The sequence below is a fragment of the Haematobia irritans genome, chromosome 4 (assembly GCF_050003625.1).
Source record: "Haematobia irritans isolate KBUSLIRL chromosome 4, ASM5000362v1, whole genome shotgun sequence".
Taxonomy (NCBI): Eukaryota; Metazoa; Arthropoda; class Insecta; order Diptera; family Muscidae; genus Haematobia; species Haematobia irritans.
Window position 1 is genome coordinate 30,559,902 of NC_134400.1, and position 20,371 is coordinate 30,580,272.

At 33.6% G+C, this 20,371-nt stretch overlaps 2 protein-coding genes across 9 annotated transcripts in view; both read right to left on the reverse strand.

Moving 5' to 3' along the window:
* Window positions 1-5,134, reverse strand: part of LOC142233259 (uronyl 2-sulfotransferase homolog pip-like) — a 10,515-nt gene extending 5,381 nt beyond the window's left edge. The window contains exons 1-2 of the mRNA XM_075304107.1: window positions 5,110-5,134; window positions 5,013-5,025 (exon numbers count right to left, since the gene is read on the reverse strand). Coding sequence (XP_075160222.1) covers window positions 5,013-5,025; window positions 5,110-5,134 — 38 coding nt within the window. The remainder of the gene's footprint in view (window positions 1-5,012; window positions 5,026-5,109) is intronic.
* Window positions 1-20,371, reverse strand: part of pip (heparan sulfate 2-O-sulfotransferase pipe) — a 390,683-nt gene that overhangs the window by 49,097 nt on the left and 321,215 nt on the right. For 4 of the 8 annotated variants that reach the window (XM_075304212.1, XM_075304213.1, XM_075304210.1 and 1 more), the window contains exons 5-6: window positions 17,546-17,700; window positions 16,940-17,285 (exon numbers count right to left, since the gene is read on the reverse strand). The exons of 3 other annotated variants lie outside the window; for them this stretch is intronic. In XM_075304212.1, coding sequence (XP_075160327.1) covers window positions 17,101-17,285; window positions 17,546-17,700 — 340 coding nt within the window. In that variant the 3' untranslated portion in view covers window positions 16,940-17,100. Of the gene's footprint in view, window positions 1-8,282; window positions 8,586-8,657; window positions 8,813-8,881; window positions 9,442-16,939; window positions 17,286-17,545; window positions 17,701-20,371 lie in introns of those variants that run through there. One more of the 8 variants, XM_075304205.1, reaches the window with a different exon arrangement.

A 20,371-nucleotide genomic window follows, 5' to 3' on the forward strand; every position in this document is an offset into this window, starting at 1 on the left:
CATGTTATTTAGAGGGCCATGTAAAGTTGATGAAAAGTAATAGGAAGGCGAAGAGAAGGCATTATAATAAATCCCAACACCTAACGAATGAGTTCAAAGGAGTTAATCTTGTTTCATTAAAATTACCAAACAAGCTTGGTGAGGAGTATGTGACAGCTTGGGAAAAAAAATTATTTTCTTAAGGTTTTCGTACTTTTTTTTAATGAAATCCTAAGAAATCCTAAATACTGAAATGGCATCACATACATGAAAATGCAGCGGATTCTTAAAAAGATAAATGCACCCTATGGCAAGCCAATGTAAGATTCTGAGCCAATTTTGAATCACTTCCGAATCCAAAAAGAAATTTTCCTTTGCTTCGATTTTTTGCTGGGAAGATCCAAGCCACCGAAAATTTATTACCTTCGGTTAAAATCTCCTATCTAAATCCCACGAACAGTCTAGAGAAAATAAGGGGACCTATTTTTTATATTTCCATCTGCGTTGCCTTTGAGAATCACAATAAGTGTCACTTGCAATACAAAGTGGCACAATAAATTTTATAAAAAAGCGTGTCATTCATAAAGATAAAAACCATTTTTTTTTTAATTTTCGAGGATTTTCATTGAAATTGTGAATTTTGGGGGTGGCCATGAATTAACGTCCTTTTCGCTCTATGACACATATTTAAGGAGTTATGGCATAAATAAGTTCTTCATATATAAATTTAATTTTTTTTTCGAGAATTTTCATCAAAATTTTTATTCTTCATCGAAATTTTGATTTTTTAGGGGTGGTCACGAATTGAGATACTTTTCGCTATTAGACGCATATATAATAAGTTATGGCCAAAATAAGAGTTTCATACAAACATTTGAATTTTTCGAGCATTTTCATCGAAATTTTGATTTTATATATATATATATATATATATATATATATATATATATATATATATATATATATATATATATATATATATATATATATATATATATATATATATATATATATATATATATATATATATATATATATATATATATATATATATATATATATATATATATATATATATATATATATATATATATATATATATATATATATATATATATATATATATATATATATATATATATAATATATATATATATATATATATATATATATATATTATATATATATATATATATATATATATATATATATATATATATATATATAAAGTATATATATTCTGGGTCGTGGTGAAATTCTGAGTCGATCTAAGCATGTCCGTCCGTCCGTCCGTCTGTTGAAATCACGCTAACTTCCGAACGAAACACGCTATCGACTTGAAACTTGGCACAAGTAGTTGTTATCGATGTAGGTCGGATGGTATTGAAAATGGGCCATATCGGTCCACTTTTACGTATAGCCCCCATATAAAGGGACCCTCAGATTTGGCTTGTGGAGCCTCTAACAGAGGCATATTTCATCCGATCGGCCTGAAATTTGGTACATGGTGTTGGTATATGGTCTTTAATAACCAGGCAAAAACTGGTCCACATCGGTCCATAATTATATATAGCCGCCATATAAACCGATCCCCAGATTTGGCTTGCGGAGCCTCAAAGAGAAGCAAATTTCATCCGATCCGGCTGAAATTTGGTACATGATGTTGGTATATGGTCTCTAACAACTATGCAAAAATTGGTCCATATCGGTCCTTAATTATATATAGCCCCATATAAACCGATCCCCAGATTTGGCTTGTGGAGCCTCTAAGAGAAGCATATTTCATCCGATCCGGCTGAAATTTGGTACATGGTGTTGGTATATGGTCTCTAACAATCATGTAAAAATTGGTCCACATCGGTCCATAATTATATATATCCCCCATATAAACCGATCCCCAGATTTGGCTTGCGGAGCCTCAAAGAGAAGAGATTTCATCCGATCCGGCTGAAATTTGGTACATGATGTTGGTATATGGTCTCTAACAACCATGCAAAAATTGGTCCACATCGGTTTATATATATATATAGACCCCATATAAACCGATCTCCTGATTTGTGAGTTGCGAAGTCTCCAAGAGAAGCAAATTTCATCCAATCCGGTTGTAATTTTGAACATGGTGTTATATGATCTTTAACAACCGTGCCAGAATTGGTCCATATCGGTCCATAATTATACATAGCCCCCATATAAAACGTTCTCCAGATTTGACCTCCGGAGTCTCTTGGAGGAGCAAAATTCATCCGATCCGGTTCAAATTAGGAACGTGGTGTTAGTATATGGTCGCTAACAACCATACCAAAATTGGTCCAATCACACAAAAATTGGTCCATATCGGTTCATAATCATGGTTGCCACTAGAGCCAAAAATAATCTACCAAAATTTTATTTATATAGAAAATTTTGTCAAAATTTTATTTCTAGAGAAAATTTTGTTAAAATTTTATTCGGTTCATAATAAAATTTTCATCATTGTCAAAATTTTATTTCTACAGAAAATTTTGTCAAATTTTTATTTCTATAGAAAATTTTGTTAAATTTTATTCGGTTCATAATCATGGTTGCCACTCGAGCCAAAAATAATCTACCAAGATTTTATTTCTATAGAATATTTTGTCAAATGTTTATTTCTATAGAAAATTTTGTTAAAATTTTATTTCTGTAGAAATTTTTGTCAAAATTTTCTTTCTATAGAAAATTTTGTCAAAATTTTTATTTCTATAGAAAATTTTGTGAAAATGTTATTTCTATAGAAAATTTTGTTAAAATTTTATTTCTGTAGAAAATTTGTCAAAATTTTATGTCTACATTGTCAAACTGAATTATATGCGTATTGGATCGATCTTTTTTGATTTAATATATACCACGTATGGACTTACATACAATTTAGAATATGGTGTTAGGAGGTTTTAAGATACCTTGCCATCGGCAAGCGTTACCGCAACTTAAGTAATTCGATTGTGGATGGCAGTGTTTAGAAGAAGTTTCTACGCAATCCATGATGGAGGGTACATAAGCTTCGGCCTGGCTGAACTTACGGCCGTATATACTTGTTTCATATCAAAACTTGAATTTTTCCAGAATTTTCATCGAAATTTTAATTTTTTGGATGTGGCCATGAATTAAAAAAAAATTGAATTTTTCGAGTTTTAAATAAATAAATTAGCATTATTAAATAAATAAATAAATTAGCGTTTTTTTTTAACAAACTTGATTTAAATAAAAATCATTTTATGTGAAATTAATCGAAAATTAATCCAGTTCATGGGAGAACCCTTTTTAAAAAATTTTCTTTGCATAGTTTCAGGCATAACAATTGTTCACTAGACATCACATTAGTTCAATTTTATGTCAAGTTGGGATCACTTCCGTAATTTTAAAGGGATCCACATTACTGTTGCCACTAAGGCCAAAAATAATTTACCAAAATTTGAAGAAAAATTTACCAAAAATTTACCAAAAATTTACCAAAATCTCCTACTTTGGAAAAAAAAAAATTCATTTCTATATGAAATTTTGTCGAAATTTCATTTCTAAAGCAAATTTTGTCAACATTTTATTACTATAGAAAATTTTGCAAAATTTTATCTCTGAGAAAATGTTGTCAAAATTTTATTTCTATAGAAAATTTTGTCAAAATTTTATTTCTATAGAAAATTTTGTCAAAATTTTATTTCTATAAATAATAACGTCAAAATTTTATTTTTATAGAGAATTTTCTCAAACTTTTATATATACAAAAAATTTTGTCAAAATTTTATTTCTCTAGAAATTTTTTTCTAAATTTTAATTCTATAGATAATATTGTCAAAATTTTATTTTTATAGAAAATTTTGTCAAAATTTTATTTTTATAGAAAATTTTGTCAAAATTTTATTTCTATAGAAAATTTTGTCTAAATTTTATTTCTATAGAAAATTTTGTCTAAATTTTATTTCTATAGAAAATTTTGTCAAAATTTTAATTCTATAGATAATATTGTCAAAATTTTATTTTTATAGAAAATATTGTCAAAATTTTATTTTTATAGAAAATTTGTCAAAATATTATTTCTATAGAAAATTTTGTCTAAATTTTATTTCTATAGGAAAATTTTTTAAAATTTTATTTCTCTAGAAAATTTTCTCAAAATTTTAGCTCTATAGAAAATTTTCTCAATATTTTATTTTTCCAAAAAAATTTTCTCAAATTTTCATTTCTATAGAAAATTTTGTCAAAATTTTATTTCTATAGATAATATTGTCAAAATTTTATTTTTATAGAAAATTTTGTCAAAATTTTATTTCTATAAAAAATTTTGTCTAAATTTTATTTCTGTAGAAAATTTTGTCAAATTCTATAGATAATATCTATAGATAATATTGTCAAAATTTTATTTTTATAGAAAATTGGTCAAAATTTTATTTTTATAGAAAATTTTGTCAACATTTTATTTCTCTAGAATTTTTTTTCAAAATTTTAATTCTATAGATGATATTGTCAAAATTTTATTTTTATAGAAAATTTTGTCAAAATTTTATTTCTATAGAAAATTTTGTCTAAGTTTTATTTCTATAGAAAATTTTGTCAAAATTTTATTTTTATAGAAAATTTTGTCAAAATTTTAATTTTATAGATAATATTGTCAAAATTTTATTTCTATAGAAAATTTTGTCAAAATTTTATTTCTATAGAAAATTTTGTCAAAATTTTATTTCTCTAAAAAATGTTCTCAAAATTTTATTTCTCTAGAAAATTTTCTCAAAATTTTATTTCTATAGAAAATTTTGTCAACACTTTATTTCTAAAGAAAAAATTGCCGACATTTTATTCCTATTTTCTATAGTCAAAATTTCAATTCTATAGAGAATTTTTTCAACATTTTATTTCTATAGGAGCATTTATTTCATTTTATTTCTATAACAATTAAAATACCTCTTAGTTGAAGAGGAGTAGTTCACAAAATCTACCAAAACATCAAGAATTCTACCAATCTACCATTTTTGGTAGAATTCTATCAACTTTGGCAACCTTGATCTAGAATAAAATTTTACGAAAACCGTTGCACTAAAATTGGAAAGAGGTGGCATAAAAATGTAAAAATATTACATTTATTGGCACAACATGTCCATTTTATTTAGTTATCAATACTTTCCGTTCTAATTTTTACCCGCATTGGTTTAAATTTAACCCTGCCAATTTGTCATTTATAATATATGGACAACATTTTCATCATTCGGCGCTGTTGTGGTGACTACAACTCTTATAACCCTTATTGAATCGACGGCGTCCTTACTGACCCACATCTCGACTATCCAGCAAAAAAAAATTTGAAGTTCTTCCAACGGCACAACATTAAAAGTACTTCCAAAAGATGTATATATATATAATTATGGACCGATATTGATAAATTTTTGCACGGTTGTTAAGGACCATATACTAACACCACGGATCGGATGAGTGTTGTTCCTCCTATAGGCTCCGGAGGTCAAATCTGGGGATCGGTTTATATGGGGACTATATATAATTATGGACCGATGTGGACCAATTTTTGCATGATTGTTAAGGACCATATACTAACACCACGTACCAAACCTGATCGGATGAAATTTGCTTCTCTTAGAGGCTCCGCAAGGCAAATCTGGGGATCGGTTTATATGGGGGCTATATATAATTATGGACCGATGAGGACCAATTTTTGCATGGTTGTTAGAGACTGTATACCAACACCATGTTCCAAATTTCAGCCGGATCGGATGAAATTTGCTTCTCTTATAGGCTACGCAAGCAAATCTGCGGATCGGTTTATATGGGGGCTATATATAATTATGGACCGATGAGGACCAATTTTTGCATGGTTGTTAGAGACTGTATACCAACACCATGTTCCAAATTTCAGCCGGATCGGATGAAATTTGCTTCTCTTAAAGGCTACGCAAGCAAATCTGCGGATCGGTTTATATGGGGGCTATATGTGAAAGTGAACCGATATGGCCCATTTGCAATACCATCCGACCTACATCGATAACGACTACTTGTGACAAGTTTCAAGTCGATAGCTTGTTTCGTTCGGAAGTTAAGGTGATTTCAACAGACGGACGGACATGCTTACATCGACTCAGAATTTCACGACGACCCAGAATATATATACTCTATGGGATCTTAGAGCAATATTTCGATGTGTTACAAACGGAATGGCAAAGTTAATATACCCTCCATCCAAGGGTGGAGGGTATTAAAAATGGTACAAATTATTGAAATTTTGTCGAAAAAAATTCTAAATCCATTCAAGAAAAATTGCGATTTTAATTCAAACGTTTCAGACAACATTTTTTAATTCACATCCAAAACACTGAATTCGTATAACAGAGTAAGACTTGATGCAAATTCAGTGCAACTGCTGTTGAAATGATGGCCATCCGTCCTATGACAAGCCCATGTTAAATGCATCGTTTTTGCGCCAATTTTGCACCACTTCCGGATCCAAAAAGAACATTTTCACTACTTTTTTGGCGACGCTTTTTTTTTACTGGGTACTTACAACTTTGGAGTCGCTACTGTCTCGTTGTGGTCCTTGTTGTTCTAAGGGGTCCTTTCTGGTCTAGTTTTAAATATAAGACGATATTTAAATAAATATTTCTAATATATAATATATTTTTTAAAGTCCTGTCTGCTATTAGCTGTGTAACTAAATAAATACACCGAAAAAAATGGTTGACATTTAGAGAACAAAAATATTGTTTTTGTAGAACTTATGCAAATTTGCTTCATTATACCCTTCACCACTACTGTGGTACAGGGTATAATAAGTTTGTGCATTTGTATGTAACGCCAAGAAGGAAAAGTCTGAGACCCATCGTTTAGTATACCGATCGTCTTAGAATTAAATTCTGAGTCGATTTAGCGATGTCCGTCTGTCTGTCTGTTGATGTATTTTTGTGTGCAAAGTACAGCTCACAGTTTTAGTCCAATTGTCCTAAAATTTGTTTCGGCTCAAAGACGATCCCTATTGATTTTGGAAAAAATCGGTTCAGATTTAGATATAGCTGCCATATATATTTTTTACCGATCTGGTCATAATTGGCGTGTGTATCAACCGATCTTCCTCAAATTCCGTATATCCGAATATTTTATGGGTCTCGAAAAACTTGCCAAATCGGTTCAGATTTAGATATAGCTCCCATATATAGCTTTGGCCCGATTTACACTCATTTACCCACAGAGGCCAATTGTTTGCTCCGATTTAGTTGAAATTTTGCACAGGGAGTAGAATTAGCATTATAGCTATGCGTGTCAAATTTGGTGGAAATCGGTTCAGATTTAGATATAGCTCCCATATATAGCTTTCGTCCGATTTACACTCAAATGACCACAGAGGCCAATTTTTTGCTCCGATTTAGTTGAAATTTTGCACATGAAGTAGAATTAGCATTGTAGCTATGTGTGCCAAATTTGGTTGAAATCGGTTCAGATTTAGATATAGCTCCCATATATAGCTTTCGCCCGATTTACACTCATATGACCACAGAGGCCAATCTTTTACTCCGATTTAATTGAAATTTTGCACAGGGAGTAGAATTAGCATTGTAGCTATGCGTGCCAAATTTGGTTGAAATCGGTTCAGATTTAGATATATCTCCCATATATAGCTTTCCCCCGATTTACACTCATATGACCACAGAGACCAATTTTTTGCTCCGATTTAGTTGAAATTTTGCACATGAAGTAGAATTAGCATTGTTGCTATGCGTGCCAAATTTGGTTGAAATCGGTTCAGATTTAGATATAGCTCCCATATATATGTTTTTCTGATTTGGACAAAAATTGTCAAAATACCAACATTTTCCTTATAAAATCGCCACTGCTTAGTCGAAAAGTTGTAAAAATGACTCTAATTTTCCTAAACTTCTAATACATATATATCGAGCAATAAATCATATATAAATTTTTGCGAAGTTTCCTTAAAATTGCTTCAGATTTCAATGTTTCCCATATTTTTTTTTTACTAACATTGTGTTCCATTAGCCGACTTAAATTTTGAGTCTATAGATTTTGTAGAAGTCTATCAAATTCTGTCCAGATCGAGTGATATTTAAATGTATGTAGTTGGGACAAACCTTTATATATAGCCCCCAACATATTTGACGGATGTGATATGGCATCGAATATTTAGATCTACAAAGTGGTGCAGGGTATAATATAGTCGGCCCCGCCCGACTTTAGACTTTCCTTACTTGTTTTTATCATGAAGAAGGTTATTTATATATAATTTTGTTTTTTTTACGGAAGCTTATTTATTTGTGGAATATATAATAAAAAATAAATTTAAGAGTTTTCAAATTTTTATATTTATATTTTTTTATTTATAATCAATTTTAAATGAATGAAACCTTAATTTAATTTTAATAAAGCCTTATTAAAAAATGACAATTGTTGTTTTTGATCTCTCATCTCTAGGGCGAGTAGATCTTGCTTCTTCAAGGCAAAATATTGTTTATGCAAACGTTGTCGACAAAATTGATAGAATTCAATTTCACGTGTGAAATTACGGCGTACCATATTCTTAATCTCTTCACTGATATGGGGTTTCATGGGATTGCTATTTTTATGATCGGCATGCAAGTCCACTGAGAGAGAAAAGAGTTCATACGGCATTAAGAATATGGACAAGTGTAATATACAGAGACCAAAGAACTTACTGTAATACAATTTGGAAGCTCCCATAAAATAGCGCGGTATATAGTTTTCAAAAACCGTTAAGGTAACATTGGTATCCTCCCATGTACCTACTACAGCATATTCTTTCTCCACAGTACGTTTGGCCAATTCCAAAGGCAAACGGGTATTGAAAGGCCTTAAATCAAAAAAAAAAAATCGTATTCCATGATTCGATGAAGAATTCACTTGATTCACTTCGACTTACATGCATTTATGCTCGTTGTGACCACAAAAGAATAGAGTCTGCCGCCTATGATCACCCGTTCTCTCAAATCCGGAACCTTCGATATATGTACAAGCCTTGTCCTTACTCAAAACACATTGATCGAATTCGGTATTTGCCCATTTGGGATTGGGCATTGGTTTGTTGTTTTTCAATCTTTTTGGGACAAATACCCAGGGGGCACGTATGTAATAATACCAACTGATTATCCTTTCCACAGGATCCCTTACCATATTCATATAGATGGGTCGTGGCTCTTCATAGTCGGTGAAATTCATAAAATTCACATGACTAACAAACACTGTGCCTTCATCCAAATTTCCAATATTATCGATAGTGTTCTCAATTTCATCGTCCTCCAGTAGGGTTCTTATGCCTCCTTGTTGCTGATCAACATCCACTTCGAAGTCATGGATCTTGCCAAGTTTTTGGAGTAAATTAATCATTTGGACACTACCAGTTTTGGGTACACGATTGAAGAAAAGTATATCGGTTTCAGCTCTTTTGGTATTATTCAATGCATCGGCATTTAGGGTATATAGCTGAGAAAATAATGGGTAATAAGAAATAACCCACAGGGGGTCTCAGTCAATGAACAAAATTTTCAAAAATTTTAGTTTTGCGAAATGTATGGAATTTTATTTAAATTTGCCATCTACTTTGTAATCAATTAAGCTTGAAATGCAAGGAGAAGTAAAAAATTGAGTAAGGAGAAAATGAAGCACTAAAAGATGAGAGTTAGTTTTTACGTTGCTGCGATGCATTGAAGAAATACCATTGAAGAGGAAAGAGGAAAGATCTAAAGAAATTTTGCATAACATACACTCACAAACAAAAAAAAACATGACTCACACATAAGAATTTTCATATGGGCGGGATACAGTTTTTTTTTAATATAACCATTGAAGAAAATGTAGGTTTATTTTAGAAAATGTTAACTAAAATATTTTACTAATTGCAATATGACAAAAATAAGTTTATAATTTTTGTCAAATTGAAAAAAAAAAAACAAGTATATACGGCCGTAAGTTCGGCCAGGCCGAAGCTTATGTACCCTCCATCATGGATTGCGTAGAAACTTCTTCTAAACACTGCCATCCAGAATCGAATTACTTAAGTTGCGGTAACGCTTGCCGATGGCAAGGTATCTTAAGACCTTTGACAAAGTAGACATAAAATTTTGACAAAATTTTCTACAGAAATAAAATTTTAACAAAATTTTCTATAGAAATAAACTTTTGACAAAATTTTCTATAGAAATAAAATCTTGGTAGATTATTTTTGGCTCGAGTGGCAACCATGATTATGAACCGAATAAAATTTGAACAAAATTTTCTATAGAAATAAAATTTTGACAAAATTTTCTATAGAAATAAAATTTTGACAATGATGAAAATTTTATTATGAACCGACTAAAATTTTAAAAAAATTTTCTCTAGAAATAAAATTTTGACAAAATTTTCTATAGAAATAAAATTTTGGTAGATTATTTTTGGCTCTAGTGGCAACCATGATTATGAACCGATATGGACCAATTTTTGTGTGATTGGACCAATTTTGGTATGGTTGTTAGCAACCATATACTAACACCACGTTCCTAATTTGAACCGGATCGGATGAAATTTGCTTCTCTTTGAGGATCCGCAACCCAAATCTGGGGATCGGTTTTTATGGGCGCTATATATAATTATGGACCGATGTGGACCAATTTTTGCACGGTTGTTAGAGACCATATACCAATACCATGTACCAAATTTCAGCCGGATCGGATGCAATTTGCTTCTCTTTGAGGCTTCGCAAGCCAAATCTGTAGATCGGTTTATATGGTGTCTATATATAATTATGGACCGATGTAGACCAATTTTGGCATGGTTGTTAGAGACCATATACCAACATCATGTACCAAATTTCAGCCGGATCGGATGAAATTTGCTTCTCCTTGAGGCTACGCAAGCCAAATCTGGGGATCGGTTTATATGGGGGCTATATATAATTATGGACCGATGTGGACCAATTTTTGCACGATTGTTAGAGACCATATACCAACACCATGTACCAAATTTCAGCCGGATCGAATGAAATATGCTTCTCTTAGAGGCTCCACAAGCCAAATCTGGGGATCGGTTTATATGGGGGCTATATATAATTATGGACCGATGTGAACCAATTTTTGCACGGTTGTTAGAGACCATATACCAACACCATGTACCAAATTTCAGCCGGATCGGATGAAATTTGCTTCTCTTTTAGGCTCCGCAAGCCAAATCTGGGGATCGGTTTATATGGGGGCTATATACAATTATGGACCGATGTGGACCAATTTTTGCATGGTTGTTAGAGACCATATACCAACACCATATACCAAATTTCAGCCGGATCGGATGAAATATGCTTCTGTTAGAGGCTCCACAAGCCAAATCTGAGGGTCCCCTTATATGGGGGCTATACGTAAAAGTGGACCGATATGGCCCATTTTCAATACCATCCGACCTACATCGATAACAACTACTTGTGCCAAGTTTCAAGTCGATAGCTTGTTTCGTTCGGAAGTTAGCGTGATTTCAACAGACGGACGGACGGACGGACGGACGGACATGCTTAGATCGACTCAGAATTTCACCACGACCCAGAATATATATACTTTATAGGGTCTTAGAGCAATATTTCGATGTGTTACAAACGGAATGACAAAGTTAATATACCCCCATCCTATGATGGAGGGTATAAAAATAATTGTATAATTAGATATAATGCATTTGGACGTCAATTGCCTGTTTCGGTATCAGGCTAACATGTAATATAAATTGAAAAAATTTTATTAAAAATAGTTTTATGTTGTTTAAGAAATTTATATTTTTTGAGAAAAAAACAAGTATATACGGCCGTAAGTTCGGCCAGGCCGAATCTTATGTACCCTCCACCATGGATTGCGTTGAAACTTCTACGTAAGACTGTCATCCACAATCGAATTACTTGGGTTGTGGTATCTTGAAACTTTTTAACATCGTTTTCTAAATTGTGAGTTAGTCCATACGTGGTAGAGAGCCAGAATTGAAATATGGGGGTCGCTTATATGGGGGCTACATACAATTATGAAATTGATATGGACCAATTTTTGGTGATTGAGGATAGATTTATCTGAGGACTATATATAACTATAGACCGATATGGACATAGTTAGGCATGGTTGTTAACGGCCATATAACAGGTTGGCTGGTAAGTCCCCGGTCTGACACATAGATGGCATCGCTAGTATTAAATGCATAGTATTTTTATACCCTCCACCATAGGATGGGGGGTATATTAACTTTGTCATTCCGTTTGTAACACATCGAAATATTGCTCTAAGACCCCATAAAGTATATATATTCTGGGTCGTGGTGAAATTCTGAGTCGATCTGAGCATGTCCGTCCGTCCGTCCGTCCGTCCGTCCGTCCGTCTGTTGAAATCACGCTAACTTCCGAACGAAACAAGCTATCGACTTGAAACTTGGCACAAGTAGTTGTTATTGATGTAGGTCGGCTGGTATTGCAAATGGGCCATATCGGTCCACTTTTACGTATAGCCCCCATATAAACGGACCCCCAAATTTGGCTTGCGATCGCTCTAAGAGAAGCAAGTTTCATCCGATCCGGCTGAAATTTGGTACATGGTGTTAGTATATGGTCTCTAACAATCATGCAAAAATTGGTCCATATCGGTCCATTTTTACGTATAGCCCCCATATAAACGGACCCCCAAATTTGGCTTGCGATCGCTCTAAGAGAAGCAAATTTCATCCGATCCGGCTGAAATTTGGTACATGGTGTTAATATATAGTCTCTAACAACCATGCAAAAATTGGTCCATATCGGTCCATAATTACATACAGCCCCCATATAAACCGATCCCCCGATTTGGTTTGCGGAGCCTCTAAGAGAACCAAATTTCATCCGATCCGGCTGAAATTCGGTACATGGTGTTAGTATATGGTCTCTAACAACCATGCAAAAATTGGTCCACATTGGTCCATAATTACATACAGCCCACATATAAACCGATCCCCCGATTTGGTTTGCGGAGCCTCTAAGAGAACCAAATTTCATCCGATCCGGCTGAAATTTGGTACATGGTGTTAGTATATGGTCTCTAACAACCATGCAAAAATTGGTCCACATTGGTCCATAATTATATATAGTCCCCATATAAACCGATCCCCCGATTTGGCTTGCGGAGCCTCTAAGAAACGAAAATTTCATCCGATCCGGCTGGTACATGGTGTTGGCATATGTTCTCTAATGACCATGCAAAAATTGGTCCATATCGGTCCATAATTATATATAGCCCCCATATAAATCGATTCCCAGATTTGTCCTCCGGAGCCTCTTGGAGGAGCAAAATTCATCCGATCCGGTTGAAATTTGCAACGTGGTGTTAGTATAAGGCCACTAATATCCATGCCAAAATTGGTCCATATCGGTCTATAGTTATATATAGCCGATCCCCAATCACACAAAATTTGGTCCATATCGGTTCATATTCATGGTTGCCACTCGAGCCAAAAATAAACTACCAAAATTTTATTTTTATGGAAAACATTGTCAAAATGTTATTCCTATAGAAAATTTTGTCAAAATTTTATTTCTATAGAAAATTTTGTAAAAATTTTATTTCTATAGAAAATTTTGTAAAAATTTTATTTCTATAGCAAGTTTTGTAAAAATTTTATTTCTATAGAAAGTTTTGTAAAAATATTATTTCTGTAGAAAATTTTGTAAAAATTTTATTTCTATAGAAAATTTTGTAAAAATTTTATTTCTGTAGAAAATTTTGTAAAAATTTTATTTCTATAGAAAATTTTGTCAAAATTTTATTTCTATAGAAATTTTTTTCCAAATTTTATTTCTATAGAAAATTTTTTCCAAATTTTACTTCTATAGAAAATGTTGTCAAAATTTTATTTTGTCAAAATTTTATTTCTATAGAAACTTTAAACTTAATTATATACGTATTTAATCGGCCTTTTTAGTTTAATATATACTACGTATGGACTACCTTGTAATTTAGAAGACGGTGTTAGGAAGTTTTAAGATACCTTGCCATCGGCAAGTGTTAGGTTAGGTTAGGTGGCAGCCCGATGTATCAGGCTCACTTAGACTATTCAGTCCATTGTGATACCACATTGGTGAACTTCTCTCTTATCACTGAGTGCTGCCCGATTCCATGTTAAGCTCAATGACAAGGGACCTCCTTTTTATAGCCGAGTCCGAACGGCGTTCCACATTCCAGTGAAACCACTTAGAGAAGCTTTGAAATCCTCAGAAATGTCACCAGCATTACTGAGGTGGGATAATCCACCGCTGAAAAACTTTTTGGTGTTCGGTCGAAGCAGGAATCGAACCCACGACCTTGTGTATGCAAGGCGGGCATGCTAACCATTGCACCACGGTGGCTCGGCAAGTGTTACCGCAACCCAAGTAATTCGATTGTGGATGACAGGCTTCAGTAGAAGTTTCTACGCAATCCATGGTGGAGGGTACATAAGCTTCAGCCTGGCCGAACTTACGGCCGTATGTACTTGTTATATAGTACCAACCTTCAAATGATTCGTGTCAAAATTTGACGTCTGTAAGTCAATTAGTTTGCGAGATAGAACGTCTTTTGTGAAGCAACTTTTGCTATTGTGAAAAAAAATGAAAAAAAGGAATTTCGTGTTTTGATAAAGTACTGTTTTCTGAAGGGAAAAAATACGGTGGAAGCAAAAACTTGGCTTGATAATGAGTTTCCGGACTCTGCCCCAGGGAAATCAACAATAGTTGATTTGTATGCAAAATTCAAGCGTGGTGAAATGAGCTCGGAGGACGGTGAACGCAGTGGACGCCCGAAAGATGTGGTTAAATGACCGTAAAAAGAAGTTGATCGAGATAGCAGAGGCCTTAAAGATATCAAAGGAACGTGTTGGTCATATCATTCATCAATATTTGGATATGCGGAAGCTCTGTGCAAAATGGGTGCCGCGCGAGCTCACATTTGCCCAAAAACAACAACGTGTTGATGATTCTGAGCGGTGTTTGCAGCTGTTAACTCGTAATACACCCGAGTTTTTCCGTCGATATGTGACAATGGATGAAACATGGCTCCATCACTACACTCCTTAGTCCAATCGACAGTCGGCTGAGTTCGTTGGCAAAGTAATGGCCTCTGTTTTTTTGGGATGGACATGGAATAATTTGTATCGATTATCTTGAGAAGGGAAAAACCATCAACAGTGACTATTATATGGCGTTAGTTTGAAGGTCGAAATCGCGGCAAAACGGCCCCATATGAAGAAGAAAAAAGTGTTGTTCCACCAAGACAACGCACCGTGTCACAAGTCATTGAGAACGATGGCAAAAATTCATGAATTGGGGTTCGAATTGCTTCCCCACCCACCGTATTCTCCAGATCTGGATCCCAGCGACGTTTTCTTGTTCTCAGATCTCAAAAGGATGCCCGCAGGGAAAAAATTTTGCTGCAATGAAGAGGTGATCGCCGAAACTGAGGCTTATTTTGAGGCAAAACCGAAGGAGTACTACCAAAATGGTATCAAAAAATTGGAAGGTCGTTATAATCGTTGTATCGCTCTTGAAGGGAACTTTGTTGAATAATAAAAACGAATTTTGACAAAAAAAAAAAATGTGTTTTTCTTTGGTAGACCGGGGACTTATCAGCCAACCTGTTACTAGCACAATGTAATTTGCTCCTCCAAGAGGCTCCAAAACCAAATCTCGGGATCGGTTTATATGGGAGCTATATATGATTATGGAATGATATGGACCACTTTTGGCATGGCTATTAAATATCATATACTACCACCACGTACCAAATTTCAACCAGATCGTATGAATTTTTCTCTTCCAAAGGGCTCCGGAAATCAAATCTGGGGATCGGTTTATATGGGGGCTATATATAACTATGGACCGATTTCGACCAATTTTTGCATGGGTATTTGAGGCCATATATTAACACCACGTACCAAATTTCAACTGAATCAGATGAATTTTGGTCTTCCAACAGGCTCAGGAGGTCAAATCTGGTGATCGGTTTATATGGGGGCTATATATAATTATGGACCATTATGGACGATTTTTTGCATGGTCATTAGAGACCATATACTTAAACCATGTACCAAATTTCAGCCGGATCGGATGAGATTTGTTTATCTTAGAGGCTCCGCAAGCCAAATTGGGGGATGGGTTTATATGGGGGCTATATATAATTATTGACCGATGTGGACCAATTTTTGCATAGTTGTTAGAGACCATATACTTACACCATGTACCAAATTTCAGCCGGATCGGATGAAATTTGCTTCTCTTAGAGTCCCCGCAAGCCAAATTTGGGGGTCCGTTTATATGGGGGCTATACGTAAATGTGGACCGATATGGCCCATTTGCAATACTATCCGACCTACATCAAGTTCACCAATGATAAGAGACCAATGTGGTATCACAATGGACTGAATAGTCTAAGTGAGCCTGATACATCGGGCTGCCACCTAACCTACATCAATAACAACTACTTGTGCCAAGTTTCAAGTCGATAGCTTGTTCGGAAGTTAGCGTGATTTCAACAGACGGACGGACGGACGGACGGACATGCTCAGATCGACTCAGAATTTCACCACGACCCAGAATATATATACTTTATGGGGTCTTAGAGCAATATTTCGATGTGTTACAAACGGAATGACAAATAATATACCCCCATCCTATGGTGGAGGGTATAAAAATGTTTTCTTAATTAAAAAAACTGCAAAATCCTCAAAATAATTCTTAGTCTTTTTTTTTGACTTTCCCTTAAGGATTTTGGTACATGTACAAAGGATGTTCTAAATAAAGAATATTTTTTTTTAATTATTTAGTATATATTTGAAGCTTTTTATCTTTAATCCAAAGATTGAAAATCTCAGTATCAGTACAGTGAAAATAGATCATAAAAATAAAATCGTCAATAAACGACCTGGCTTATTTTTAAATTTCTTACCTTTTCAATTGAACCAACATTTTAAAAAGAAACAATTTTGTTTTTAATTTGCTATGTAGAAAATTCTTTATTTATTCTAGTTGTATTAAAAAAACTTAAAATTGTAGCCTCCAGATTTGGTAAAAGAACAGTATAAAATGTTTATCTAATTAAATTTTATTTTTGTTTTTATATATTAGCAATAGTTTGGATATCCTTAGTGGTATTTATCCATTAACTCCTCCTTTTTAATAGCAATATATTGCTTGTACAAACGTTGTTTGCAGAAATTGTACAACTCAATTTCATGGGAAAATTGCATCTTCAATTTTGCCTCAACTTCCGGTTCCAAATTAGTGTTATGGGGTGTTGCATTCTTCTTGAATTTACCACTCTTGTCACCTACCAAGGGCGGGGGAAAAATATCAAGGATATAGGCGATTAGTAAATGATAACAAAATGTTGGAATGGACTACCCCCATGTTCCGGTAAAGGTAATTGTAATATCTTTATTTGATTTCCAAATTTGGGATTAAAAAATAAAAAATTGGCATCGTCATTTCATAAAGGCAATGCAAGAGCGAATCTTTGAGATTTACGATAATCGATAACAATTACAATTTTTTTTACCGCACTAGGGGGAACTAAATAAGTGGACTTACTGTAGTAAAGTTGAGTGGCTCCTCGGAAAAATCTTGGTATATAATGTTCCAGCACTGTAAGAGTAATATTGGTATCTTCCCACGAACCAACAACGGCATATTCTCTTTCAATATTTTGTTTAGCTATTTGTGTGGCAATGGGAGAATTGAAATTTCTGGAAAAGGATTAGGGATTAGTTTTGGGATATGTTTTAAATGTGGATATTGGAATATTCGTTGGATGGAGAGGTCAGCACTATGTTTCAAACTAACAAAATTATAGGACTCGTAATAAAAAAAAGCATAAAAAATCTAAATTATTTTATTTTATTTCATTTTAATTCCATTTTAATTTCATTCTAATTTCATTTGAAGTTCATTTCAATTTCATTTGAATTTCCTTTTAATTTCATTTGAATTACATTTGAATTTCATTTGACGTACATTTCAATATCATTTGAATTTCCTTTTAATTTCAGATTAATTTCAGTTTAATTTCATTTTAATTTAATTGAATTGAATTTCATTTCATTTGAAGTTCATTTCAATTTCATTTGAATCTTTCAATTTCACTTTAATTTCATTTGAAGTTCATTTAAATTTCATTTATATTTCCTTTTAATTTCAGATTAATTTCAGTTTAATTTCATCTTAATTGAATTGAATTGAATTGAATTTCATTTCATTTCACTTCATTTCATTTAATTTCATTAATTTAATTTCTTTTCACTTCATTTCATTTCATTATACCCTCCACCATAGGATGGGGATATATTAACTTTGTCATTCCGTTTGTAACACATCGAAATATTGCTCTAAGACCCCATAAAGTATATATATTCTGGGTCGTGGTGAAATTCTGAGTCGATCTAAGCATGTCCGTCCGTCCGTCCGTCTGTCCGTCTGTCCGTCTGTCCGGCTGTCCGTCCGTCTGTGGAAATCACGCTAACTTCCGAACGAAACTAGCTATCGACTTGAAACTTGGCACAAGTAGTTGTTATTGATGTAGGTCGGATGGTATTGAAAATGGGCCATATCGGCCCACGTTTACGTATAGCCCCCATATAAACCGATCCCCAAATTTGGCTTGCGGAGCCTTCCGGAGCAGCACAATTCATCCGATCCGGTTGAAATTTGGTACGTGGTCTAAGTATACGGTCTCTAATAACCATGCAAAAATTGGTCCATATCGGTCCATAATTATATATAGCCCCCATATAAACCGATCCCCAGATTTGACCTCCGGAGCCTCTTGGAGGTGCAAAATTCATCCGATCCGGTTGAAATTTGGTACCTGATATTAGTATACGGTCTCTAACAACCATGCAAAAATTGGTCCATATCGGTCCATAAATATATATAGCTCCCATATAAACCGATCCCCAGATTTGACCTCCGGAGCCTCTTGGAGGAGCAAACTTCATCCTACCCGATTGAAATTTGGTACGTGGTGTTCGTATATGGTCTCTAACAACCATGCAAAAACTGGTCCATATCAGTCTATAATTATATATAGCTCCCATATAAACCGATCCCCAGATTTGACCTCCGGAGCCTCTTGGAGGGGCAAAATTCATCCGATCCGTTTGAAATTGGGTACCTGATGTTAGTATACGGTCTCTAACAAGCATGCAAAAATTGGTCCATATCGGTCCATAATTATATATAGCTCCCATATAAACCGATCCCCAGATTTGAACTCTGGAGCCTCTTGGATGAGCAAAATTCATCCGATCCAATTGAAATTTCGTACGTGGTGTTAGTATATGGTCTCTAACAACCATGCAAAAATTGGTCCATATCGGTCCATAATTATATATAGCTCCCATATAAACCGATCCCCAGATTTGACCTCCGGAGCCTCTTGGAGGAGCAAACTTCATCCTACCCGATTGAAATTTGGTACGTGGTGTTAGTATATGGTCTCTAACAACCATGCAAAAACTGGTCCATATCGGTCTATAATTATATATAGCTCCCATATAAACCGATCCCCAGATTTGACCTCCGGAGCCTCTTGGAGGGGCAAAAGTCATCCGATGCGGTTGAAATTTGGTACATTTCGTTAGTATATGGCCTCTAACAGCCATGTAAAAATTGTCAAATTTTATTACTATAGAAAGTTTTGTCAAAATTTCATTTCTATAGAAAGTTTTGTAAAAAGTTTATTTCTGTAGAAAATTTAGTCAACATTTTATTTCTATAGACAATTTTGTAAAAAATTTATTTCTGTAGAAAATTTTGTCAACATTTTATTTCTATAGACAATTTTGTCAACATTTTATTGCTATAGAAAATTTTGTCAACATTTTACTTCCATAGAAAATTTTGTCAACATTTTATTTCTATAGAAAATTTTGTCAAGTTTTTATTTCTATAGAAAATTTTGTCAAAATTTTATTTCTATAGAAAATTTTGTCAAACTGAATTATATACGTATTTAATCGGCCTTTTTTTGATTAATATATACCCCTTATGCACTAACTTACAATTTAGAAGACAGTGTTAAAAAGTTTTACTATACCTTGCCATCGGCAAGTGTTATCGCAACCCAAGTAATTCGATTGTGGATGACAGCCGTTAGTAGAAGTTCCTACGCAATCCATGGTGGAGGGTACATAAGATTCGGCCTGGCCGAACTTACGGCCGTATATACTTGTTTTATTTTATTTTATTTTATTTCATTTCATTTCATTTCATTTCATTTCATTTCATTTCATTTCATTTCATTTCATTTCATTTCATTTCATTTCATTTCATTTCATTTCATTTCATTTCATTTCATTTCATTTCATTTCATTTCATTTCATTTCATTTCATTTCATTTCATTTCATTTCATTTCATTT